The sequence below is a fragment of the Eucyclogobius newberryi genome, unplaced genomic scaffold (assembly GCF_026437365.1).
Source record: "Eucyclogobius newberryi isolate DKJ021-1_F unplaced genomic scaffold, fEucNew1.0.hap1 SCAF_7, whole genome shotgun sequence".
NCBI lineage: Eukaryota > Metazoa > Chordata > Actinopteri > Gobiiformes > Gobiidae > Eucyclogobius > Eucyclogobius newberryi.
This window is the reverse complement of record NW_027316389.1, coordinates 28,804,444-28,831,625: the sequence shown is the minus strand read 5'-3', so window position 1 is coordinate 28,831,625 and position 27,182 is coordinate 28,804,444. Positions and strand designations below refer to the sequence as shown.

At 41.3% G+C, this 27,182-nt stretch overlaps 1 protein-coding gene across 2 annotated transcripts in view; it reads right to left on the bottom strand.

The window, feature by feature from the left end:
• Positions 1–233: 233 nt before the first annotated feature.
• Positions 234–27,182, bottom strand: part of LOC140348542 (diacylglycerol kinase zeta-like) — a 44,248-nt gene continuing 17,299 nt past the window's right edge. Inside the window, exons 10-34 of one of the 2 annotated variants that reach the window (XM_072434476.1) lie at positions 22,092–22,166; positions 21,528–21,629; positions 21,365–21,447; positions 20,811–20,871; positions 20,300–20,413; positions 19,915–20,055; positions 19,372–19,450; positions 19,059–19,114; positions 18,909–18,971; positions 18,697–18,770; positions 18,355–18,466; positions 17,748–17,947; positions 16,901–17,001; positions 16,726–16,817; positions 16,553–16,622; positions 16,393–16,433; positions 15,633–15,814; positions 10,167–10,253; positions 8,104–8,172; positions 7,877–7,911; positions 7,453–7,496; positions 7,262–7,382; positions 5,350–5,386; positions 5,133–5,232; positions 234–3,489 (exon numbers count right to left, since the gene is read on the bottom strand). In XM_072434476.1, coding sequence (XP_072290577.1) covers positions 3,373–3,489; positions 5,133–5,232; positions 5,350–5,386; positions 7,262–7,382; positions 7,453–7,496; positions 7,877–7,911; positions 8,104–8,172; positions 10,167–10,253; positions 15,633–15,814; positions 16,393–16,433; positions 16,553–16,622; positions 16,726–16,817; positions 16,901–17,001; positions 17,748–17,947; positions 18,355–18,466; positions 18,697–18,770; positions 18,909–18,971; positions 19,059–19,114; positions 19,372–19,450; positions 19,915–20,055; positions 20,300–20,413; positions 20,811–20,871; positions 21,365–21,447; positions 21,528–21,629; positions 22,092–22,166 — 2,256 coding nt within the window. In that variant the 3' untranslated portion in view covers positions 234–3,372. The remainder of the gene's footprint in view (positions 3,490–5,132; positions 5,233–5,349; positions 5,387–7,261; positions 7,383–7,452; positions 7,497–7,876; positions 7,912–8,103; positions 8,173–10,166; positions 10,254–15,632; positions 15,815–16,392; positions 16,434–16,552; positions 16,623–16,725; positions 16,818–16,900; positions 17,002–17,747; positions 17,948–18,354; positions 18,467–18,696; positions 18,771–18,908; positions 18,972–19,058; positions 19,115–19,371; positions 19,451–19,914; positions 20,056–20,299; positions 20,414–20,810; positions 20,872–21,364; positions 21,448–21,527; positions 21,630–22,091; positions 22,167–27,182) is intronic. The other variant, XM_072434475.1, reaches the window with a different exon arrangement.

Here is a 27,182-nt window from a genome sequence, read left to right as displayed (position 1 = left end):
TGCATTTGTTTCTACTATAGAAGACGTTTCAAATTGATAGCTCTAAATTTGTCTTATATTTAATAGTTCTTCATTACATGTATAAGAACGACAAATCATCTGTATCCGTTTTTCCATATGAACTCTTTACTTATTGTGTTTGAACTTCCCTAAAACCCGATTTTGTTGCTGCATTTTGCTCCATAACATTAGTACATTTTGCTGGGTGCATTTGAAAAAGATCAGCAGATACGGCATGTTACTGACGCGCTTTATTGCAGGTCACTCCGAAATGATAAAACCAAACATTCTTACTCCATAATGATATAGTGCAGCATCACATCTTAAAATTGCAGTCACTATTAATACAATCTCCACTGCTTTGGCAGAAGAATAGGCTTGGGGCCATTTAAAACACTGAATATATATGTACTCTATACAACACAGCAAAAGCATCACCCACAGTCTTTTGGTATGTAACAGACAAAGTTACAAAAAACAACTTATAGAGTAAATTTACTGAAATTCAAACATCCACAATAAAACGCAAAGTGAGAAGCAGGAGGCAACCTGCTCCAATTCATATTTGACCCCAAGCAAGTGTAGTCTAAGTCTAAAAATATAAATAGCTCAATAAGAAGTGACTTAAAGTTAAATATGTGACATTTAATAGTAAACAAATACATCCAAATAGTCACTAAATGCTTAAAAAGACACGTTTTTGCAGTCATTCTAAAATACATAGCAATAAAAGCATCTAGAGGTAAAATTAATGGTTATTGTGGGGAATAAAAACCCATTTGAAAATGTGTCAAGCCTGAAAATATGAAACCAAAGTTTATCATTTTGTATCATCTACACAAATATGGGTATTTTTGTTATGCTTTTAAAATATAATTATGCCGTACACACATTTTTGAACAGTGAACACAGCAAATGTAATTCATTTGGTGCAATTAACGGTTGTCAAACAACTGGAAGGTACATACTGTTGTTGTGTCCTTGGGCAAGACACTTCATCTCTTTGCCCTTGAGAGCTGCTATAAGACTGATGCAAAGTAGGGTAAAGGGGACATATTGTGCAAAATACATTTTAATGAGTTTAAAATTTAACTTGTTTCTCATCATTAGTTTACTCAAAGTTGTATTTTGATTGATTCCTGCAGTTTGAGTAATCCTGTATTGTCCTGCAACTGAAGCTTGAGTGTTCAAAAAAAATCCTGTTTTCACCTACCCCCTATCCCTGAACTTAGTTGTGATTACTTAAGGAATTAAGATACTGAGTGATACCTGTACGGTTAATGACGATCAGCCTCTTGCTATGGTGAAAAGTCACTATGAGGAGGCGGAGCTTATCAGTTTTGAACAGGAATTCAATGGAACCGTTTCTATTACAAAACTGTTGTAGATCCATATTGCGGTTTACAGTAAACAAAATGTAAAATGAGGATCTATGCATGTTGTTCAATAGCACGTACATGGAAAAAAGCATAATATGTCTCCTTTAATGAAATGGGCTTACATGCATTACATTTGTTCATAACATAATATGTTAACTCCATATGCAAAGGGGAGTACATCTGATGGACTTGATTCTAATGTAAAAGGACCACTGAAAAACAATACCCATGTTTGTGTGGACTTATCGTTGAAGTAACTGAAGTACAATGAAGTAGGGTCATACATGGCACATCACATAAGATATGAGAGAGCAGTAACTGTGGTCCCAAAATGTACTGGTTCAGTGTGGAAAGTTCCTCACAGCAGTAACACACATGAATGAAACTTACATTTTCTTATCATTGTTACATGTACAAAGAAAGGTTTATATTCTGATTTCAACAGAGCATTACATTTTAGATATATATATCATCAAAGTGGCAAATGTTTAAGCTAATCGATAAAGAACATTGACACCACTTACATGTAGCTCTGGGTATGGTCCTGGTTTGGTCCTGGTATGGTCCTGGTTTGGTCCTGGTTTGGTCCTGGTATGGTCCTGGTTTGGTCCTGGTTTGGTCCTGGTTTGGTCCTGGTATGGTCCTGGTATGGTCCTGGTATGGTCCTGGTATGGTCCTGGTTTGGTCCTGGTATGGTCCTGGTATGGTCCTGGTTTGGTCCTGGTTTGGTCCTGGTATGGTCCTGGTATGGTCCTGGTTTGGTCATGGTTTGGTCCTGGTTTGGTCCTGGTTTGGTCCTGGTTTGGTCCTGGTTTGGTCCTGGTTTGGTCCTGGTATGGTCCTGGTATGGTCCTGGTATGGTCCTGGTTTGGTCCTGGTTTGGTCCTGGTATGGTCCTGGTATGGTCCTGGTTTGGTCCTGGTTTGGTCCTGGTTTGGTCCTGGTTTGGTCCTGGTTTGGTCCTGGTTTGGTCCTGGTATGGTCCTGGTATGGTCATGGTTTGGTCTTGGTTTGGTCCTGGTATGGTCCTGGTATGGTCCTGGTATGGTCCTGGTTTGGTCCTGGTTTGGTCCTGGTTTGGTCCTGGTTTGGTCCTGGTTTGGTCCTGGTATGGTCCTGGTTTGGTCCTGGTTTGGTCCTGGTATGGTCCTGGTTTGGTCCTGGTTTGGTCCTGGTTTGGTCCTGGTATGGTCCTGGTATGGTCATGGTTTGGTCCTGGTTTGGTCCTGGTTTGGTCCTGGTTTGGTCCTGGTTTGGTCCTGGTATGGTCCTGGTTTGGTCCTGGTTTGGTCCTGGTATGGTCCTGGTTTGGTCTTGGTTTGGTCCTGGTTTGGTCCTGGTTTGGTCCTGGTTTGGTCCTGGTTTGGTCCTGGTATGGTCATGGTTTGGTCCTGGTTTGGTCCTGGTTTGGTCCTGGTTTGGTCCTGGTTTGGTCCTGGTATGGTCCTGGTATGGTCCTAGTTTGGTCCTGGTTTGGCCTGGTTTGGTCCTGGTTTGGTCCCGTTTTAGTCCCGTTTTAGTCCCGTTTTGACCAGATTTAGTTCAGGGTTTAATCCCAGTTTTTGATGTGGTGATTGTGGAAGTGTGAATGCACCAAAAGGAGTGGTAAACTACAAGCCTTAGTGAGAAGGGTCAGTCTGGTAGGGCATCCAACATAATACAGAAGTAAATGATAAATTAATAAGCATATCAGTGCATGCTCTGAGAGAGAAGGTCATTTGAGAAACTGAATTTACAAAATAAACCTGTTACTAGTTACTGCTTTATATCATTGAGACCACAATTACATTTGTCTTTCATAGAAGTGAATGAACCCATGTAAAATCATAGCTCAATAAAGCAAACCGTCCCTACTCTCTCCCTGATTAGCTCTGTTTGTACGTCTACATTCACTGTCAGTGGAGATGCAGTGCTCCTGGCTGTGAGGACACTTAATATTCAACATAAACATATACAGCATAGGACTAAAAACATTACGACAGTTTTTTTGGGGTCAGACTGCGGTCTCCTGGTCCTCTCTCTGAATCATCTGATAATGTTGGCGGTTTTCCAAATATTCAGCCAAGTCATGGTCCGCTGCTTTCTCTGCACATTGTTTAGGAGTTTCACCCTGGAAAGTCAAGCAAAGAACAAGCAGCATGAAGAACCTTTTCCTTTACAGAGCTACTGTAACAGGAGAAGGGAGAGGGAACAACAACAGCAAGGTCATTTAAATTACATTAGGAGCAAGAAGTGGTCTGAAATGTACTGGAAGGATGCCAACATGACAACATAAGACTGATGACACACATTTAAGTCTTCATGTCGAAATATATGTAAAGGTGTAAAAGGAATAACACCTTGAATAAATGCAATAAACGTGTAATGTAAGCAAAAGCCTCTACATCGTCATAGTGGTTACAAACTCTAAGGCAGAAACGAGACAAGGCGCCTTTAAGTGCACTTAACTGTTGTTTCTAAGTTTGGATGTATCGGCCTTACTAATATGGTGTAAGTGTCCATAAATTATCTAAAGAATGTAGTCATGGCGCTGTGGCCCTGCCCTGCCCCACTCAACCCCAAAGGGCAAAGAGTTCACTAACTCATCTAAACAAAGCTGCATCTATCTCTTCTTTTCACAGTGTCACCTCCACGAATTAATACAAGACACAGGCAAGAGTTGCTGGTTGGATCAGAGGCAGAAGGATCTATTCTGTAAATAAACTAAATGCTTAAAAAGACACATTTTTGCAGTAATTCTAAAATATATGTCAATAAAAGCATCTAGAGGTAAAATTAAGGGTTGTTGTGGGGAATAAAGACCCATTTGGAAATGTGTCAAGCCTGAAAATATGAAACCAAAGTTTATGCTACATTCTTCACTTTGTAATTAAAAAGAAATGGACATTGTTTGAGGCCCTCTGCTTCGTATAGGTTTCAAAATGCTGCCCTAGGTGAAAATAGTTTGGACACCCCTGAAGTAAAACATCTATGTTTACAGAGTACTGCAGTAGTGAGTTAGTCCCACTCCTCACTCAGTATCACATGAAGTCTTTTCTTTTGGTGCAGAAGAGAGAGAAAGTGAGATTAGGGGCTGCTTCCTGTTAGCACTGACATCTCCATGGAGACGCAGCGCTGAAGCCTTTGTCATGGCGAGTCCCAGTCCCAGATTGTGCCCAGATCCTGCAGAGTCCGGGCTCCTCATTGACACACAACATTAATCACTTTATACAAGTGGGTCACATGCTCCTGAGACACTCGCTGGTGGCAGTCACTGGCCTGAGAAACCACCAGGAAATGTGCCTCTGAAATATAACTGAATTAGGCTGAAATGAGAAGGAACACAGCCAAATCCAGCCAAATTCACAGGACACAGTGGCCCAGGCCAGGGTTAAGTTATCATTTACCGGACTGGTTTCAAAGTGCTAATGCTGTTCTGTGATAACATGAAACCACTGAGAGTCTCTTCTCATTATAAACTATTACAATGGAAGCGGAGTATTTGCAGCTGATTGGATGGTACGGCAACTCAATAAAAACATGAGCTGCAATAATAAATAAATAGCAAAAGGAACACTGATGGAGCTAGATAGAATCATTTTGGTTAAAGGCATAAACTGTATTGTGCACTCAGCCTGTTCTATATTGCCAATGTTGGCTTATCATTCACCATAGACTCCCAGTGTGATGCTGATTCACTCGGTTGTTGATAATGAGAATTGGTTCTCAATCAACCCCTTAAAAGAAGTAAAGGTGAAACAAAATAATAGTCACCTGAAGGTCAGTCTTCATGAGTGAAGCTCCAGCCTCCACCAGGAAGTGGCAGATTGTCCTCTGACATGAACTGGCCGCTTTGTGCAGCGCCGTCTCTCCTCTGGAACCAAAAATACACAGTGTAATATATGAAATCAAGTTTTTAAAACTACTGTATATCAAACTATATATTCCGGAAATATATTATACATACAATAAAGTTTTTAAAAACACTTACGTCTCCTTCTCCGTGACGTCCAGGTGAGAAGTGGGCACTGGAAGAAACGACAAACGTCAGCATCAAAAAAACATCAATCCAACGAAAATCACCAACTTCCATATATATATAGACTTATATAATGCACTTAAAGGGTGCATTATGTTTCAAAAGTGGCCTAAGCAATGAACCTACACATCTACATTTTTAGAATACCCCACTTGCTAATCCCATAAAAACACTTTGTTCTATAACAGGGGTGGGCAAACTTTTTGACTCGAGGGCCACATTGGGTTCTAAAATTTGACCTGGGGGCCTGTTTGTGTGAACTAATTACTATAAATTACACGCAAGATTTGACCTGTAACTTGTAACAAAGCAAACAAATGCAAGGCTCAATGTACAAATTGTCCGCTTTAGTCCTGCTTTAGAACAAATCACAGCTGTCTCTAGTGTCCCCTCTGTCCCCTCTGTCCTTGATGACTCTGTGTGAGCTGATTTACCTGTGTCTTCACATCTGGATCATCTGCTCCTGAGCGCGTACTCATCGAGTGAGTGTTACGTTGTGACATGAGATATTTACACAGAAATTGGTCCAGATAATGATGCACATGTGTCTTTTGACTCGTGAGTCAGGTCTGGCCAAAAAAGTTTCATTTACACAATAGTGACACGCCAGTCTTCTGAATGCGTCCGCGATCCACTGCGCTGTGGGACTAATAAGACTAATATGATTCTGATTGTAATAAAACACACAGCGTTTTGAGACTAAAAATATAGAGAACACGACGTGTCCCCTGGACAGTGCTTCTACTGTCCACAAGAGTCTTCTACAGTGTGTCAAACTCTGGCGCTACCTGCTTGATTGCCCCCGGTGGCCGTTTGTGGTGAATTTTGTTTTCTTAGATGTTCTTGTGTGTGCGCACTATGTGCGAGCTGTGCGCAATTGCGCAGGCGCGCAGTTTAGAGGGAACAGTGCCATCTCTTGGGGAAATGTGGGCATTACAGGCGAAAGGTAAAATGAACGGCCAGCCACAGTATCGTGAATTCGAATCCCAACTCCGACATTTGCTGCATGTCCTTCTTTCTTTCTCATTCCATCTACTGTCTAATAAAGCCTACAGCAAAAAAAAAAAAAAAAAAATTATATATATATATATAATATATATATTTTAAAATTATATTTTAATATTACTTGGACAAGCTTGGTGGGCCGGATTGAAAGGCCCAACGGGCCGGATGTGGCCCGCGGGCCGTAGTTTGCCCACCCCTGTTCTATAATCACAGAAATTGCTTTGGAGCATAAGCAGGTTCCTGTCAAGTCAAAAGTTCAGCCTCATCCATCAAACTGAGAGTGATTTATTAAAGGAGACGGGGCTCAATGCACAGACTACGTTCACCTGCTGCTGGGAAACATGCTCCAGTCGACTATTAGCCAACACTGAAGCAAACAAATTCAATTGGCCTTAAGTCAGTTTAGTTTCATTCATTTGCAACTGGTGCTGTTACAAATGAAGGAGTGAACTCAACGTCACAGGTTTCACACCAAGTACCACCTTTAAATGTTATCTTTTCAAATAGTGCCATCTGAATAAATAACACAAGTGTAGCACTCAGTGTAAAGGGAAGTCTTCAATAACTCAAAATCATTTCATTTTTGATGCACTTGGATCATTTACAATATTCCTGCCTAAAAGAAATGTGCAAACAGATTTCATGTCTTACAGAAGAAAAATGTTTCTGTAAATGTTTAATAAGCACAAACCATTTTTTGTACATTCTAAAAAACATGTCATTTGCAGTGTTTCAGAGTCTAAAGACAGCTATTTTCGAACAATCGATGAAAATGGGTTCCTTCTTTTAAAACCAAATTCTTCATTTCAAAGTCAAGTGAAGAGTATTTTTACGTGTTTAAAAGGGCATATTTCCTCACCGTTGTCAATGAGGTACTTGATAATTTCTTTGCTGCCAACGTCCACCGCATGATGGAGCAGTGTGCAGCCGCCCTGATCCTGGAGCAGCAGGTCTGCCCCCTGCTGGTGCTGCGCCATCAACTGCAACACAAACACAATTTACTTCAGCATCAAAACTGTTTACAGAACAGGAAACATGCGAGTGACTTACTCTGCTCAAGTTTTCTGTCTTTACACATTCTAATAATTCTGCATCTACAAAGACAAGACACAATCACATTGTTTCAAGTACATAACGTGATTTTAATCCTCCGATCCAGCTTTTCAGGTACAACATCAATACAAAATGTGTCAAACGTTCTGTAAAATCACCTGAACCTGTGTCAACAACTGATTAATGCAACTCTTAACAACATTCCCAGGCTGATACCAGATTTTTTTTCTGGATTGGATCAGCTCCAAGTATCAGTGCAGCTATAATTTTACATTCATATCAAGGCTCACATGTACTACTTCACAGGACAATGACAATAAAACCTTTCTTGTGTTTCAATCGTCTTGTCTGCTTAAAACATATGCCATATTGAAATTCTTTATTATTATAGTTCATTATATGTTCTCATTGAAGTGTTTACCTTTCTCAGCGTTTCGTGGGGCTGGAGTTAATGAACTGCAAAACAAAACAGGACAAACCAATGCATCATTTTTAACCATTTCATCAACAATTTAAGTGTAGCTGAGGCAGACAGACACAAAGCACAACCAGCACCGAGCCACAGGAAGTCAATGGATAACAAACAGAAAGTCAACGGATCAGATACAGGAAGTGGAGGCTTACACACATGAAGTACTGGACTCCTACCTAATCATGGGCCTGAAATCGGCGAGGGTTGTATTGGAACGGTGCACATTGAGAATCTTTGCCCCTCTCCTTTAAAGTAACACACAAGAGACAATGAGGACAACATGCACAGCCATGGCATCGGCAGCAGCAATTTATTTACTTTGAGTCATCTCTCAAAAAGGCTTTGTTTGTAGAAAGGGATGACACATTGTCCCAAGACTCCTAACAGAGTCTGAGGTCAGTGTAAAAGACAGTACAACACTGTAGATAATTCTAAAGTGCACAATGTTAAAGGCTCAAGAGAAACACATGAAAAAATGTATGCTAAATTAGGACATCAAGATTAAAGCTGGGGTACATGATTTCCACACAAACTAGAGGTAGGTATTAAAATCAGGCTAAATAGGTCCTAGCTCTCACAAACCCTTCAGCACATTGTTCAAATACACATGCATTCATTTTAAGGCACATTCATGGCTTTAGAACAGCTTTTTTCAGACTGAAAAGAAACTGAGGTGGTCCACCCAAGCACAGCCATTCAGAACACTGCTTTCTGCTCTTACTTCCGGATGAATATAACTAAAATACTTTATTATAATCCACAGACAACATGCATTGTGTGATAATGTTGTCACATAGTGCTGCTTTTACAATATACACTTTGGTGGAGAAAGCCTAGTACTCCAGCTATAAATAAGACAACCCTTTTAAGATAAATAAGATGGTTTGAGATGTAACTCTAAATTACAGTTATTGACAATTATTATTTTGTCCAAACCTCAAAATATGAAAAACAAAAACATAAACCTCGGCAGTATTAAAGACACACAATCAGCCAAATATGACAAAGAAATATGTGTAAAGACTATCCAACCAAACTGACCGTTTGTTACCATGAAGAAGTTATTGTTTTGTATAAAATGTTCCACAGCATTGGCATTAAACTTTTCTATATCCAGTGAGACAAGGTGGTGACACCACAAAGTCAAGTTACAAGTCAGGAGGAAAGGTGGGTGAAGTGTCTTGCCCAAGGACACGACAGCATGCACTACCATCCAAGTACTAACCAGGCCCACCCCTGCTTTTCTTCTGAGATCGAACAAGCTCTGACAAGTTAGTATGGCCACAAATGAATAAAATGGATGGATAAATCGGTTTGATGTCATACGGTGGAACATTCTAGACAGTGGATTATCATCTCCATGGAGACAAGCAAGTGGTGGACTTTCTGTCTGAAAAGTTACATAGAGGTGCAAATTTTAAGTAAGTGAATGTGGACTCTCTTCATTGTAAGTTGGTAGCAATTTCCTGGTCAATGTTGGTATAGTAAGTAGCCAGCAGTATCTTGTGTACAATCTAACCTCTAAATGATTAAGACATAAAATGCTGACAGTCTAACCAAACACATCCAAGTTTCCTCGAGTTTTACCACAAATGCAAGGGTAATGTAATTTAACAGTGGAGACAGAAGGGAAAAAACTAGCCCCAGCATTTAAAATGGAAACCTTATGAATCATGAAGCAATGGAAAGGCTGAAACGTAATCTTCGTTAAGAGTCTAGAACCCGGTCTCAAAGCATCAGGAACGGTTTAAGCAAGCTCAAGAGAATCTGTAGCTCTTTTTCATGGTTTTGATGAAGTCTCTGATAGTGAGGGTTATACAACTTAAATCTGTCAATTCTAACCATACAACCTATGCAATATTGTATTTTTATTACGTTTGCACAGCCATCAAATAATTACCATGTTAAGATCATAAAACTGTTTGGAACTAGGCCATTATGGAGAGTCCATGCCACTCTACTGCCCCACAATGGGCTAGTTAGTACATCATTCATGAGCTTCATTGGCATAAAATACAGTTGCATGAATCAGGACTCACAAGATTCAAAATATTCAAAATCATGAATTCTAAGAGTTATTTAGTTGTGTATTTTTACATACCATAAATATATCTAAGCCTATCAACTAGAGCTGGTCAATTTATTCAATTTGAATTGTGATTACAGTTGTTGCTCCGTTTGTTACAACAGTATATATTTACAGTTTAAAGTGAGTACAGACAGCTGATATAGTGGTTACCTGCAGAGTTGTGCCTTTGCGTTTTGTGACAAGGCATCAGTCACAGAGCTGTCACTTGAAATCCTCTTCCTCTGAAAATCTCTGACCCTAAAAGATCAACATTAATGCGACATAATTATGAACAAACAACACAGATCATGTCGTCAACGTGACAATGGGGGGAAAAAAAGAAAATGAAATCTGCTGTTGTAGAGTGTTGGGGGTTGGGTAAGCAAAACAAATTGTGAAGACTAGTGTCATTTTAAACCTTTATATAAATGTTCTTGTGATTTGTAACAGAACAAAATACAATTGAACCAAATGTTACTCATACATGATTCCTCTCCTGTGTTTTTAGTTTAATAGAGACAATCAATACTGAATACTATGAAAACAAGAGCCGTGGAGACCGGTCAGTGTTCCCCGCTCGTTGTCATGGAAACAGCACTTGAAAGATCGGCAGGAGTTCGTTTTGCAGGAGATGGTTTCAGATAACGACCAGCTGCTGCCCGTTCACACCAGCTCAATTCATTCACACGTTCACTCGTCACAATAGAGCCTGGAGTGAGCACAGAGGACACTAGGGGGCGCTCAGCTCACACGCTAAACACTCACCATTGTGTGTTTGGAGAGATAGCCCAGGTATCAGAGTGGTGAAATATGCTCCTCAAAATGTGCAGATGTATTGATGCTTTACAATGCATTACTTAAATAGAAGTAAAAATGTACTAACTAGTTTTAAAATTTTGAAATGTTCAGGATAAATCATATAATCCTTCTAAAAGTTATATTTTGGTACCTTCTCATTTGCCCTGTTTAAGGCTCAAAAAGGCTGAAATATGTTGGCATTTTTCAAACTATTGCCATTGAATTAAATAATAAAGATTCTTCATATTTTATGTAAATCCCTTGAGTTCTTAAGCCCATTTTGCAATATAATCCTTTATATTTATAGGAGATCTTCTACTGAAAGTGTTTTTCAGACTTCCTATAAGTGATCTGTTCTTCTGTATCTACCTCTGTATCTACCTGCGTTGCACCAATGAAATTTCCCCATGTGGGACAATAAAGGAATATCTTATCTTATCTTATCTTATCTTATAAATGTTTGAGTACTTTCCGTCTAGAGGGGATAAGCTGTTTTAGAACTAGGGCGGCAGCTAATGATTATTTTAGTAGTCGACTAGTCAGCAATTATTTTTTGATTAGTCGACTTCCCAAACAATTATTTCTAAATATGTATAAGATAAGATAAGATAAGATATTCCTTTATTGTCCCACATGGGGAAATTTCATTGGTGCAACGCAGGTAGATACAGAGGTAGATACAGAAGAACAGATCACTTATAGGAAGTCTGAAAAACACTTTCAGTAGAAGATCTCCTATAAATAAATAAAAACTCCCATAGACAAATAAATAAATAAATACATAAATACCATTGCATGTGATCACGACAGTAATTGCACATGAATATGTGTCACGACAGCACATAGATTGCACATGAATTCCAACAGCAATTGCACATATGACAGAATTGCACATCAGTATTAGGTTAGGTCAGTATTGCGAGTGTTCAGTACTAACAGTTTTTGTTATAAAGTCTGACAGCAGCAGGAAGGAAAGACCTACGGAACCTTTCCTTCACACATCGAGGGTGGATCAGTCTCTCACTGAAGCTGCTCTCCAGAGCGGACAGAGTGTCCTGCAGGGGGTGAGACTCATGGTCCAGCATAGATGTGAATCTAGCCAGGACCCTCCTGTCCCCCACCTCCTGCACCGAGTCCAGAGCACAGCCCAGGACGGAGCTGGACTTCTTGATGACTCTGTCCAGCCTCTTCCTCTCCCTCTCTGTGATGCTGCTGCTCCAGCAGGCCACACCATACAGGAGCCGATGCCACCACAGAGTCGTAGAAGGTCTTCAGGAGTGGCCCTGTCACTCCAAAAGACCTGAGTCTCCTCAGGAGGTAGAGCCGACTCTGGCTCTTCCTGTACAGTGCGTCTGTGTTATGAGTCCAGTCCAGTTTGTGGTTCAGATGAACACCCAGGTACTTGTATGAGTCCACTCTCTCAATGTCCCGTCCCTGGATGTTCACTGGTGAGGGGGCAGTGGGGTGGCATCTGCGGAAATCCACCACCATCTCCTTGGTCTTCCCCGCGTTGATGAGGAGGTGGTTCCGCTGACACCACAAAGTCCTGCGCCAGTCCTCTGTATTCCTCGTCATCGTCGTCCGTGATGAGTCCGATGATGGCAGAGTCGTCAGAGAACTTCTGCAGGACACAGCTGTCCGTGTCATGTCTGAAGTCTGCAGTGTAAAGGGTGAAGAGAAAGGGCGCGAGGACAGTGCCCTGGGGCGCCCCCACACTGCAGGTCCGAGTGTCAGACACACAGTTCCGGGCTCTCACAAACTGGGGTCGGTCTGTGAGGTAGTCCAGGATCCACTCTGCCAGGTCATACTCCACACCAGCCGTCTCCAGCTTGTCCCTCAGGAGCAGCGGCTGGATGGTGTTGAAGGCGCTGGAAAGATCGAAGAACAGAATCCTCACAGAGCTGCCAGGCTTTTCCAGGTAAGAGAGAGAGCGGTGCAGCAGGGAGATGACGGCGTCCTCCACTCCGATGCCAGACCGATATGCAAACTGCAGCGGGTCCATGGCTGAGCTCACAGTGGAGCGGAGGTGGTCCAGGACTAGCCGCTCCAGTGTCTTCATCAGGTGGGACGTGAGAGCCACCGGCCTGAAGCTGTTGAGGTCTTTGGGGCGCGGTGTCTTAGGCACAGGTACCAGACAGGAGGTCTTCCAGACCTGTGGTACCACCCTCAGCTTCAGGCTCATGTTGAAGACATGCTCCATAACTCCACACAGTTCATCTGCGCAGGACTTAAGGAGCCTGGGGCTGATGCCATCAGGTCCTGCTGCCTTCCTCACTTTAATCCTCTTCAGCTCACTCCTCACCTGTGCTGCTGTGACAGTCAGTGGTTGGCAGGGGGACTGTGTGCTGGGGGGATGGGTGAGTCCAGGCGAAGTGGGGAGCTGGTGGTCCGGGGCAGATAAGCGAAGAGGAACAGATGCAGGGCATTGTCCAGCTGTGGAAGAGGGCGCATGCAGCTGTGCAGGGGGAGGGGCGGGTGACCGATCAAACCTCAAGAAGTGAGCATTTAAATCATTCACCCACTGTAGATCCCCCTCTGTCTGGGCAGGGGGGATTTTGAAGCCCGAGATGGTTTTCAGGCTCCTCCACACTCCCTGAATGTTCTTTTGCTGCAGCTGCTCCTCCATCCTCCTCTTGTAGCCGGCCTCAGCCTGCCTGATCTTCCTCCTCAGCTCCTTCTGCACAGTCCTCAGCTCCTCCTTGTTCCCTGACCTGAAGGCTCTCTTCTTCTCCTTCAGCAGAGCCTTCAGTTCACGGTTAATCCATGGCTTGTTGTTTGGAAAACACCGCACCGTCCGGGAGGGAACAATGTTCTCAAAACAGAAGTTGATGTAGTCCGTGATGCACTCTGTGATGGTGTTGATGTCCTCCCCATGTGGGTCATAAAGCTCAGTCCAGACAGTGGTGCTGAAGCAGTCCCTCAGAGCCTCCTCGCTCTCAGCAGACCACATCCTCACCTCACGGGACACCACAGGCTGCCTGCGCACGATGGGTTCATACACAGGCCTCAGATGTACAAGGTTGTGGTCCGAGCTGCCCAGGGGAGGGAGGGGGGAAGAGGAATAAGCCTCCTTGGTGTTGGCAAAAAACAAGTCCAATGTTCTATTCTCTCTGGTGGGGCAGGTAACATACTGGGTGTATGTTGGTAGAACAGAAGAGGGAGAAGCGTGGTTAAAGTCACCAGAGATGAGGAAGAGAGCCTGTGGATGCTGTGTTTGCAGCCTACAAGTGCAGGAGAGCAGTGCTTCACAAGCATCTTCAGCATTGGCAGACGGGGTCACATAGACTGCGATCAAAATCACATGTGAGAACTCCCGGGGCAGATAGTATGGCCTCATGCCAATAGCCAATAGTTCAATATCCTTGTTACATAGCTGCTCCCTCACTGTGCAGTGTTCGGGTTTGGACCAGCTCGTGTTCACATACACCGCCAGACCTCCACCTCTTTTCTTCAAGCATTCTCTCGTTCTGTCCGCCCGCAGCAGATGAAAATTGTCCAAACCTACAATAGAGTCTGGCATTTCTGCTGTTAACCAGGTCTCTGTGAAAATCAAGACGCTGCTGTCCCTATAAATCCTCTGGGACCGCATGAGGCTCGCTATTTCCGTCATTTTATTTTGAAGGGACCTCACATTACCCATGACTACGGCGGGAACCGACTTCCTGTTTGTCCCTCTCTTCTCTCGGAGTTTACGTCCAGCCCGTCTGCCTCGTTGCGTTTTCCTTAGGATGTCCGCCGGGATAACGTGACGATCTCCGGGTAAGACGACTGTTCTCCGCAGTTTCATGAGTTCCTCCTTTGTGTAAGCGCGGTACGGCGCCGGCCGGGGGGCGGGGCCGGAGCCGGGGGACTCAGAGCCAAGACACATCGCAACGACACGACGAAAACACTCAATCCAGCCGAATAAAGTCAAAACAAGTTAATTTAAAGCGATTCCAGTGCGTGTCCCGATCGTTCGTGAAGTTCCTCTTTCATATAAACGTGTATATAAACGTGTACCGACGACACGCCGTACTTTAGCGCGGCCGGAGGGCGTGGTGGGGGGGGGGGCTCGCTCGGAGCTAGCTCACGTCACAACAACACAACGAACGCAACGAAAAACGCTCAAATCCAGCCGAAAAAAGTCAGAAACAGTTGAATTAAAAAACTATTCCAGCGCGTGTCCCTATCGTACAGTAAAATAGAAAAAATATACTAATTATATTTACAAAATATAGGAGATAAAGCACAATAAGTGTGAGAAAGAAGAGAGAGCGTTTACACCGGGCTGCCAGCTGTACCAGCGCCTTATGATGTATGAAATAGATTTTTAACCAATTAAAGGTTGAAATATGGTGACTGAAGGCTTCTTGCTAGAGAATATTTACAGATAAAGTGTATTCTTTTATATTTAATAATGCAGCTGTATTTGTTATGAAAGGGTCTTTTTGTATGCGTTTAGTCTAGATCAGCGGCCCCCAACCTTTTTTTTTTTCCCCCAGGGACCGGTTGGAGGGGGCAAAGCCAGTAACAATAAAGTAAAATGTGTACAAAATCTTGTTCTATTTAGTAATTTTCTTATTACTTAAAGTTTATTTCACTCTACATTTTCTTAGTAAAACACCGGGACTGCAATTATTTTTTATACCGTAGTAACAGTTAGTCGATTAAACGCTTCAGCCTTTCTTCCAGCAGTCATATGATTGTGGCATTGACATCTGTATGGTTTTAATATTGGAAAAAGATACTTGATTATTACTTGTATTTATGAAAAATGGCAATAAATAGTTGACGCATAATTAAAAATAATAAAAAAGTGGAAATACTGTACATTTCACAGTATAAGTCAGGCCCACTGACCTGTTGGGGACAGCATTGGTGGGCGTGGTGGGGGAGGAGCTGAAGCTGAACTCTCTCTGTTCGTCCGAGTCCACGAGGTCCGGCATCGCGGGCGACGTCCCCACCGTCTCCGTCAGGACCATCTCCGGGTCCAAAATGTACAGCTCCTCCTGAGAGATCTCCGTCACGTAGTTCAGATGCTCCTGAAACACACAGCACCAGGTTTGTGCAGGCCACAAGAAGAACGAGAGACGCCAAACACACTATGGTGGGCCAAGATTCTATCCATAATCAAAAAATAACATGGACTATAAACAGATAAAGTGACTACACAGGACAAAAGAGACAGCTAAATATTAAATAAAGGTAGTAGTGGTGTCACGATGCTAATATTTCAAATTCGATTTCGATACCACACTAACAATGAAATATGCTCATTTTTAGTTCAAGGTTTTACACAATATACTGACATTCTCAGACATTCTTTATTACATATTGTGGTCTTTTTCAAGATTTGATAAAGCTCAAAATCATTATTAAAAAAAGAAAAAAAAGGTCTTGTTAATACTTTTTTTTTTTTTTTGATTTAGGATACTTTTGAGAACCCTAGTGGGTAGTAAGTGACATTTATACTCCAAAAGTTGTAAAATTATTCAAATAAAACTCATTTGTGTCACCAAAGTCGCAACAAAATCTGCACTCACTCACAAATCCTTCACAAAAATGTGCTCAATCACAGGCTTTTTGTTGGTCAGCAAATGACAGAAGTGTATTTTTGTACCTGAGCTCTGTCAATCCTGTAGAAACGGTCAGCAGTAGTACCTAGTAAACACAGACAGATATTGGATATTGTTGTTTTCATCAGGCAGAAGGTAGAATGTTTTCTTAAGCTTTTCTTTATCAATATCTTTGTGTGTACTAATTGTTTACTCTGTACTTACAGTCCAGGAAACACCACTTCATGGACAGTTTCTGAGATGAAAAACACTCTCCTCGCATCAGATCCCCGTCCTATAAGATGGTAAATTTATAATTAACCTCTTTCCACAACTACTCCCTTTGGTGCAAAAAAAGTTTAATTTGAATTAAATGACTAAATGACACATTTTTTTACCGTCTCAGTTTCATCTTGCAGTCTCTCTATGTGCCGTCGACAGGTTTCCAGATCACAGTCTCCAGGAACAGTGATCAGACCCAGAGGAGTGGCTTTATAGAGGTAAAAGAGGTACAAGAGTTTATTGGTCAAAATGTTCCATTAAGTCAATAGTTGAATCTGTGTAGATACTGACAGGCGTCTTTGAGTTGGTCTTTGTCGTAGTGCAGAGCTTCATAAGCCGTCATGCTGATCCTATTCACACGGATCTGCAGCGTCTCTGGCACCGGCTGCTGACTGTCAGACAAAAAATATAAGTAATATCCTATATCTTTTAAATGTCAAAAGAATATACATTTCACGAGTTGACGTTATGAGTTTTTTCGTTACTTTTCAGGCACTAATATTTCTAATCCCATAAATCTGAGCCACAACTTCCTCAGCTCGGCCTTCTGTCTTAAAGTGCATATAACAGGTTTTTATGATGTTCTAATTTTGACTTTATTTGGTGTATTTGTACCTGTTGTAAATATAAATGAAAGTTCTAAACCAATCAAGTAGCTATTAATGGAAAAATCTGTAGAAAATGACAGGAAGTGACATCACACGTTTTTATATAATATAAATACCTAATTTACACTAAAGAAACTACTTTTTTGACCATCTAAACATTAATTCAATGAAATAAAAGTACTTGCATATATTTTATTTGCCAAATAAAAAATAGTGACATTAGATGAGTTTTGGCCCAGTGGTTGCTAGGTAATTTTATGGTGTGATGTCATCAATTACAAACAAGAAGTAAAACTATAAACCTAAAAACAAAAGCAAAATAAATATATATTTATCTTAACTGCATTTTAGTTCAATGAGTAGTCCATAGGCACTTTAAGCATGAATAACTAATTACTAAAGTCTGCTTGAGATCACAAAAGCAATAATAGTAACATATAAACTGGTAACGGTTCTTGTGTTCATCCTTTGATATGAACACTCTAACCACTGAGGCCCTGTCTTAGCGTGTCTAATCCTGTGGTTCTCACTCGTTGAGGTGGGGCATGGAGATCCTCCTCTTGGCCTTCTGGACCATGTTGGCCTGGGACCGGAGTCTGATCCGGATTACAGACGGGGCGAGCTTACAGGGCTCGCCGTCCACCTGCATCGGGATGGACTTGAACGTGCTCAGGGTCACCTCTCGGCACTGATGCAGCCGCTCGCCGTGACCCCCCACCTGCAGTGTCGCCTGGGTAACAAGAAGAGAGTCTTATCTTAATTACGAGGTTAAAGGAGACATATTTCAAATAACTAATCATCATTTTACATTTTGTTCATTGTAAACCACATTATTGTTCTAAACCATGTGACATTTTAGAACCATACATGTATCACTCATTTTTCATCAAAGTACAGGGATGTGGGCAGGGATAGGGGGTAGGTAAAAACAGGAATCTTCTGCCACTGGAGCCTCAGGTGCAGGACAATACAGGATTACTATAACATGCAACTCAAAATACAACGCAAACTAATGATGAGGAAATATCATTTGGGTAAACAACACTGAATATGATTAACTACTGTCATTTGTAGAGCTGAGATGGTTCAATCATAAACTAAAAACAACATTAGTAAGCATTAGTAAGAGAGACGGACCAGTGATGTCATGGTGAAGCCGATGACTTCGATGCAGCCGTCGTCATGTCTCTGCGGCTCAAAGTCGTGGTGTTCCCCCGGGTTTCCCCACGGCACCGTTCCAGCACAATACCTAATAAAATGTACACGTTAAAAAGAAATTCCGAACATAAACATTAATATCCCCGATTTGTGAAAAAAAAACTTGCTTAAAGGCTGCATTTGATAAATTATCTATTCAAGCCTTGATCCATGTTTAAGATGTGCGCACAGTCAAAAGTTAAGAGCAATTCATTTAGTTATGAAATTAAAGCATTGATTATCTATACAACAATAATGAGTCCGATGATGAGTTTTTTTCACCTGGGAATGTTGAGGAAGAGGAGGCACTGTAGCTTCATCTCCTGGACTTTGGTAGTGAGGTCTGTTCCATCACACTGAAGAGATGAGATAAAACACACACACAAAAAACACATTTTTAAGATACATTTCAGCAGTAATTGTTCAGTATTTAATTTTCCATTTTAAAATAAATGAATACATAGAGCAAAAAGGATGAACATTGTTGAACTTGCCACAACTCTGATGTGCTTGGCGAGGTCTTTCGAACTCCCGCTCAGGAAATCAGAGAAGGCCGTCTGAAAGCACAAGCAGAGGTGTGCCCCGGGTTAGATTGAATTTCAAATCCCCTTTATATTCTTATCTGAACAAAATGACGCACTTACTCCTGCATAGAACATTTTATTCTTGAATCGACTGTTGAACTTCTCCGGATTGGCCTCTGAAATGACAAAATGTTAGAAGCCCTTGGACACGTATCGCCTGTAATGTATTTTTGTATTTGTATTCAAAACGATACTTAGAAATATAAATGACTAGTGTAAACATTATATGCTTGGTTACTTATATATATTTCACAGTTTGAAGAAGCTGACAGAAGCCATGATATACAGACAGAAAGACATCGTTTATTATTTATATTATGTGTTAAATATTTTCACACAAAAAGGCTTTAAAAAAAAGGGGGGGAATGTTCACCTCTTGATTCATGGAAGCCCAGTGTGACGTGAGCATCGAAGCCCAAACTGAAGTAGTTATTAAAGACGTCAATGGGAAGCTAAAAGAAAAAACAACAACTGTAAAATTCAGTTTAAAGAAATGTACAAGCATCTAGTCAGTGAGTTGAAATAAGACACACTACACACTGGCTGGTTGAGGAAAATCCAACTACAATGAAATATTCAGACAGACTTTCTCAGCAGATTAAGAAAAAACATAACATTTTAAATCAATGTAGTGGCTGATCACATTAACAAATAGGGTGGTCAAAAGTATATACACACAGACACTATAAATCTATACAGAAACAATAATCAAAACTAGATACTCATTTGAACAAGTATCAATACAGAAAGAAAGAAAGAAACATTATACAATTAAATAAAAAGGTCTTGATCTATATCAGAATTGGTATTGTAATAAGAGAATGTTTATTTCTCCCACAGGTTTCATGGTGACACTACAGACAATACATCAGCTTAAGTATTAATATTGTTGATAATGCAGAGTGTTGTGTTGCACCTTGTCGGTCTGGTGCTCGTCCCTGTCCTCGGGCCGCGCCTCAGGGTTCGGCTCCACCTGAAGGTCCCATCGGTCCAGCTGCACTATGTTCCCATCCTCCACATGCGACAGGATCTTTGTGATGGGCTCATCTGTGTAACCCTGATTTACAATAGAAGGCTTTCACTCAGTCGCAATCTTAAAATCTTCACTTTATTGCATGGATTTTAAGGTGCACTATATGACTTTTCTCGTCTCCGTGGAGATGTCATGGCTTTGCACGGTATGACAATTGATTTCAAGTGCATTTGACGTAAGAAGGGGGCTTGTACTGTGGAACATTCCGTGATGGACCACCTCCCAGAAAAGCTAAATAGTACACGGTATATAGGCCTGCACTACTCACCCCGCCCCAGTTGAGCGTCCGGGCCAAGTCATTTCCCGTTCCGAGCGGTAAAATGGCGACTGGTGGTGGAGGCCGAATCTTCAACTGGTCAAGCACCGATAAAATCCACCCCACCTTCAAAAACGAGAGTGTGTCATTTCCAGTTTGTTTTTTTAAATCAATAAACATTTGCTCCTCAAATTCTGTCCAAATCTAAAAATGAATATCCGGCAACTGTTTATATGTGATTCTATTCTGGGGAAACTTCCCAAGTACTATGCATTGTGGTCTTGGAATAATTTTACAAAGAAAATTGCAAAAAGTGTGGCTAGAGAAAATTATTTCTAGAGAAAAACATAATGTAATATTTTGTTATTTTCTGTACTGTATTGATGGTGTTGGCTGCTACATTGGCAAGGCTGAAGCTCCTGAGGCCAAGGTAGCAGACAACAATATCAATATATCAATCAATATCAATATATCTATATATCTATATAGGTCCAGATCTATGTAAAATACTGGAGTCACTCACCGTTCCATCTCCTCCACAGGCCAGTATCCTTAAATTTTGCACTTTGGCATAGAGCTCTAACCTAAAGAAAGGGAAGTTGTGTCAGTACATCAGAGTATGGATGTCATTCAGTCAAGATGAATCAACTTATTGATCATGGTAATTATTCAGGTCACTAAATGAGAATTTTCGAAGCAAAATTAAGTAAATTAAATCTGTGCTCCCTAATGTATTCATCTTCCTCTGCCCGTGACATTAACTTCACTTAATCATTCAGAAAGTTTGATTTCATACTACGGGTCATATTCTAGAGGAATGGGGATCTATTGAATTAAATAAAACTTAGGATTTGAAATTTATTATAGTGTCAGTTGTCATTAAAATATATATTATGATATTGCAACAGAGATTTGCAGAACATTTACAGTTTACTTACTTACAATGGATAAAGTAAACTTGAAATGTACTACAGAATACAAATCACTCACTATATTCACTTTATAAATTACATTTTCATGAAAAAGGTTGATATTATTTGTGCCATAAAAAGTCTGTAATTTGAGGTTTGGCCTTACCCTTCTGTAGGTCCAGACTTTGACAGATCGAACACCTGCCGAGGGTTCAGGTACCACATGAAGGATTGGATGATTTTTGATCCCTGAAAATTAAAATATTCCAATGTAACTGCCGGTGTTTCTTTAAGACAGTAACATGCTGTGTGAATGAGAGATCCTTCACCTGATTTCCTCCGCTCTTTGGGTTCACAAACACTAAGAGAGGTTTCATTAACTGAGAGGGAAGATGCTTCACTAAAAACGGCTTCCAGCGACCGTCCTGGAGCTGAAAGGAGAGACTTATTTAGTGTGTTCAAATGAGAATCAAGAAACAGAATCAAGTCTTCCTGAAAAATCTGTCTCAAAAGCAGCTTCACCTCATTAGACTTGCGATTTATGTCTTAATAATATTGGTTCTGCTCAAAGATCACAGGAGAATTGACAAAAAGACTGAAATAACTGATAAAAGAATCACATGCGCACTAAACCACAAGGTTAGCAGCTTTTATGCAGAATAAGACAGAATATTATGTTACTGTACTTTTGATTTGACAATTGCTTCCATTCAAATTGCAATTTTGAACCCTAATCTACATAGTGAAATTCTATTGCACACTTATAATTCAAACCCTCAAACCATGAACGGATTTGTTGCATCTACTGTGTCTTTACAAGTAGAGTAGTTTGTATAAATCACGCAGCTCTTCCTTTTGCCTTTAACACAGTAAATGTACCACAGCCTTCTCACCTCTACTCCCTTTTTACTGGACTTATTGCTTTTCAGTGACGTCCTCTTCTTCTTTTTACTGGATTTTAAAGAGGTCTGCGGAAAGAAGAAAAGTTGTAAGCTGGATGACACAACAGCGTGCAGTGGTCTGAACTGGAATCACACCGTAAACCTTTAGTTATAAGAAGACTCTATTGCCTAAACCATTGTCATCAGTGTGACATTTTTCATTTAAACAAAATCGCATAACTACGACGGCGTATAAGGGCCAACTAAGGGGAAAAAAATGCGCTGCACTACGAGAATAAAGTCATTAATTAATGAGAAAAAAGACGTTAATTAATGAGAAAAAAGTCGAAGTCAGAAAAAAGTCGTAAATTAACGACATCAAACTCATTAAATAACGAGAAAAAAGTCATTAAATAACGAGAAAAAAGTAATTAATTAATGAGAAAAAAGTCGTAGTTTAGGCGCCGATTCAAAGTGACGTGAGCACTTCACTTTCAGCCCTAGGTCAGGACGCACAAGAACGGGCTTGGATGAGTTGACAGTTTAGAACTACATAAAAGCCTGAAATAGATGTTAAAGTGTTTCCTGACCTTTAAAACGATGTCTTACGTGTGTTTATTACAAGACAAGACACTGCGTTTAGCAGCACCTTTCCTGTTCCGCATCATATATTCACACGTTCTCTGGGTTCTCTGCTCCTCTAAGTTGATTGTCTACGTGGGCACTTTGCTCAGTCACTATTCTCACGTGCTCATTGTGTGCACTTAAGTTTTATGCCCGGATTCTAACCTTTTGTCATCCCTTGGACAAACTCAGTAAAACACACAGAACACAAACATCCGTCTGCGCTTCCTCTCAGCTCCTCCTGACGCCCGGATCGTGTTTGGCACAGCCTAAAAGCAATGTTTTACACACACGCATCATCCATACATCATCCAGATGCATCATCCATACATCATCCATACATCATCCAGATACATCATCCATACATCATCCATACATCATCCAGATACATCATCCATACATCATCCATACATCATCCAGATACATCATCCATACATCATCCATACATCATCCAGATACATCATCCATACATCATCCAGATACATCATCCATACATCATCCAGATACATCATCCATACATCATCCATACATCATCCATACATCATCCAGATACATCATCCATACATCATCCATACATCATCCAGATGCATCATCCAGATACATCATCCATACATCATCCAGATACATCATCCATACATCATCCATACATCATCCAGATACATCATCCATACATCATCCATACATCATCCATACATCATGGCATGAGCTCCAACACACGCGAGCACCAACACCGGAGTACGTCATGTTACAGGTCCAGGACCTGACATGTGACACTGCACCGGGGAAATGATTGTTTGTAATGTCTAAAAGACCCGCATTATAAAGATCGACATCTATTGTGGGCTTTTGAAGTCTAGAATCATGAAAGCCTTATGCTGTCAATCACATGTCCAAATATGAAAAACCAAAAAGGAGTTTTGTTCATAGTTATCTACCGACCTCCTGGTCCCTATTCAGAGTTTTTAACAGAGTTTTCTGACTTTATATCAAACTTAGTGTTAGCCTGGGATAAAATAGTTATAGTTGGAGACTTTAATATCCACGTGAACATGAGTGATGACGCTCTCAGTAATGCCTTCAGCGCCTTGTTAGACAGCATTGGTTTCACTCAGAATGTAAATAAAGCGACTTACACTCACAAGAACACTCTGGATCTTGTCCTAACGTATGGAACAGAGATTAGTGACCTCATTGTCCTCCCTCAAAACCCTATATTGTCAGATCATTTCCTAATTACCTTTCAGTTTATTCTTAAAGATCATCCAGTCCCACAAAATAAAGTTATAATGAAAAGGACAATATCTGAAAAATCTATCTCAAAATTCAAAGAAATAATAGAGCCAATATTCAGTGACATGTCATGTGATCCTGCTGAGAACAGTTTTAGTCCCAGTTTAAGTGATCAATGTGTCGACTTGACCATGAATTCTCTGAAGTCTGCTCTTGACGTTGTCGCGCCGTTAAAACAGAAGGTCATTAGGCCAAAGCGCGCCTCCCCATGGTACAACCAAGAACTGCGTTCACATAAACAAAAAGTTAGAAAGTTAGAGGGATTATTTCGTCGCTCTCACACCGAAGAATCCCTAAAAGCATGGAAAAGTTGCCTGCTGTCCTATAAGCAGGCTCTGCGTAAGGCCCAAACCAGATATTATTCAAATCTAATAGAAGTCAACAAAAGTAACACTAAATTCCTTTTCAGCACTGTAGCTAGGCTAACAAACTGTCACAGTGCAGTAGAGCCCTCAATCCCAGCTACACTTAGCTCTGATGATTTCCTCCTATTTTTTAATAATAAAATAAAAACAATCAGAGATAAATTAGATGAAATTACCCCCGCTATTAGCCCTGAACTAGCCCAAGCTGTAAATCTAACGTCCCATATAAATCCACCTGTAAACTTAGAAAGGTTCACAGCTGTTGATCAAGCAGAGATAACTTCAGCCATTATGTCCTCTAAAAGCTCAACTTGTGTCCTAGACCCCATTCCAAGCAGACTCCTCAAAGACATTCTTCCCCTAATTATAGACCCTATTCTTAATATAATAAATACTTCACTCGAAAGTGGCTATGTTCCACAGTCCTTCAAACATGCAGTCATTAAACCTCTTCTGAAAAAGCCTAATCTAGATCCCGACCTATTGGTAAACTACAGACCTATTTCAAATCTTCCCTTCGTCTCTAAAATCCTTGAAAAAGTTGTAGTAAAACAGCTTTGTCGCCACCTGCAGGACAATAACTTATTTGAAGTTTTCCAGTCAGGGTTCAGAGCCCACCACAGCACTGAAACTGCACTAGTTAAAGTCACAAATGATTTGTTATTAGCCGCTGACGATGGACTGGTCTCAATCCTGGTTCTGTTGGACCTCAGCGCAGCGTTTGACACCATCGACCACAACATTCTACTGCAGAGGTTAGAATGTGATGTAGGTGTTGGAGGAACAGCCCTCAGCTGGTTTAAATCCTATCTATCTGATAGGTTCCAATTTGTTAATGTAAACCAGAGCTCCTCACCAAGCTCTAAAGTAATTTACGGTGTGCCACAGGGTTCGGTACTCGGTCCAATTCTGTTTACTCTTTATATGCTACCATTAGGCAACATTATCAGAAAGCATGGCATTAACTTCCTCTGCTATGCAGATTACACTCAGCTGTATTTATCAATGAAACCTGATCAGAGCGATCAAGTAGACAGACTTAGTACTTGTGTGAAGGAGATAAAAACCTGGATGACACTAAACTACCTGCTTCTTAACCCTGAAAAAACCGAGGTCATTGTGCTTGGCCCTAAGCATCTACGAGACGCTCTATCTGAGCAGATAGTCACACTGGACAATGTCAGTGTAGCCTCCAGTTCTACTGTAAGAAACCTTGGAGTCTTATTTGACCAGGAGCTCTCATTTAAAGCTCATATAAATCAAGCTTGTAAAACAGCCTATTTCCATTTGCGCAACATCGCCAAAATCAGAAGAATCCTGCCTAAAAGTGATGCCGAAAAACTTATCCATGCATTTGTAACGACTAGATTAGACTACTGTAACTCCCTGCTTGCAGCGTGTCCTAAAAGCTCCATAAAAAGCTTTCAACTGGTTCAAAATGCAGCAGCAAGATTACTAACAGGAACAAAAAGAAGAGAGCACATTACGCCAGTGCTGAAGTCTCTTCACTGGCTCCCCGTCGAGTCTAGAATCAAATTCAAAATTCTACTCCTGACCTACAAAGCCATAAATGACATGGCCCCATCCTACCTCAAAGATGCTATAGAACCATATCATCCAAACAGAGCTCTTCGCTCTCAGAATGCTGGCCTTCTGGTGGTGCCAAGAGTCTCTAAAAGTACTGTAGGAGGTAGAGCGTTTAGCTACCAAGCTCCTGTGTTATGGAATCAGCTCCCGACCCATGTTAAATATGCTGACACAGTCTCTTCATTTAAGTCCAGGCTTAAAACGTTCCTCTTCGAAATCGCTTATGGTCAGACCAGTTAGGAACAGAAACATAAACCCACAGCTTTAGCTACGCTGCCCTAGGAGTAACTATGCTGGGGGAAGTATGACAGCTTGAGCACTATCCTCTTCTTCTTCTGACTACTTATGCTATCAAACAATATTTATTTTTTGATTCCACTTGCAAACTGTTCACCGCCTTCTTTTCTTTCTCTCACTCCTGAGGACCTGTGGACCCAGATGCCCCTCCCCTGGTGAAGTGGTCCCTGCCCTGTGTGGACGGTCCCTCATCTGCCTGAAGAGTGGCTCCAGTTCGCCTCAGTCGGTCCCTCATCTGCCTGAAGAGTGGGTCCAGCTCGCCTCCGACGGTCCCTCTTCTGCCTGAAGAGTGGGTCCAGCTCGACTCAGACGGTCCCTCTTCTGCCTGAAGAGTGGGTCCAGCTCGACTCAGACGGTCCCTCATCTGCCTGAAGAGTGGGTCCAGCTCGACTCAGACGGTCCCTCTTCTGCCTGAAGAGTGGGTCCAGCTCCAGTCTCCTCGTGTCCGTCTGTCCGTCTGTGAGAGTCGGATCTCTCCTTCACTGGAACTCCTCCAGGTTTCTACGCTTTTTTCCCAAAGAGGTTTTTTTTGTAGTTTTTCCTGGCCGAGAAGGAGAGTCTAAGGACAGAGGACCCTGGGACATCGTCCCTCGCCACCACAGACATTGTCTGACTTCATCGCCACCACAGACATTGTCTGACTTCATCGCCACCACAGACATTGTTGATTCATTTCTCCCTGTGGCCCTCAGAGGCAACTGTTGTTGTGATTTTGGGCCTTACAAAAATAAATTGATTTGATTTGATTTGATTTTGTATTCACTTTTAACCAAGCGCCATTTGCGTCCTGGTGGTGGTGTGTTTGTGTAATTAAGACTCCACAGATGGATTGGACTCAGAGCAGATCAGCTTCAGAGCTTTAAACATACAAAACACAGCGCTGTTACTGGACTGTACCATTATGTAACACTGAGGGGGGGAGCACGTAACATGGTGCTGA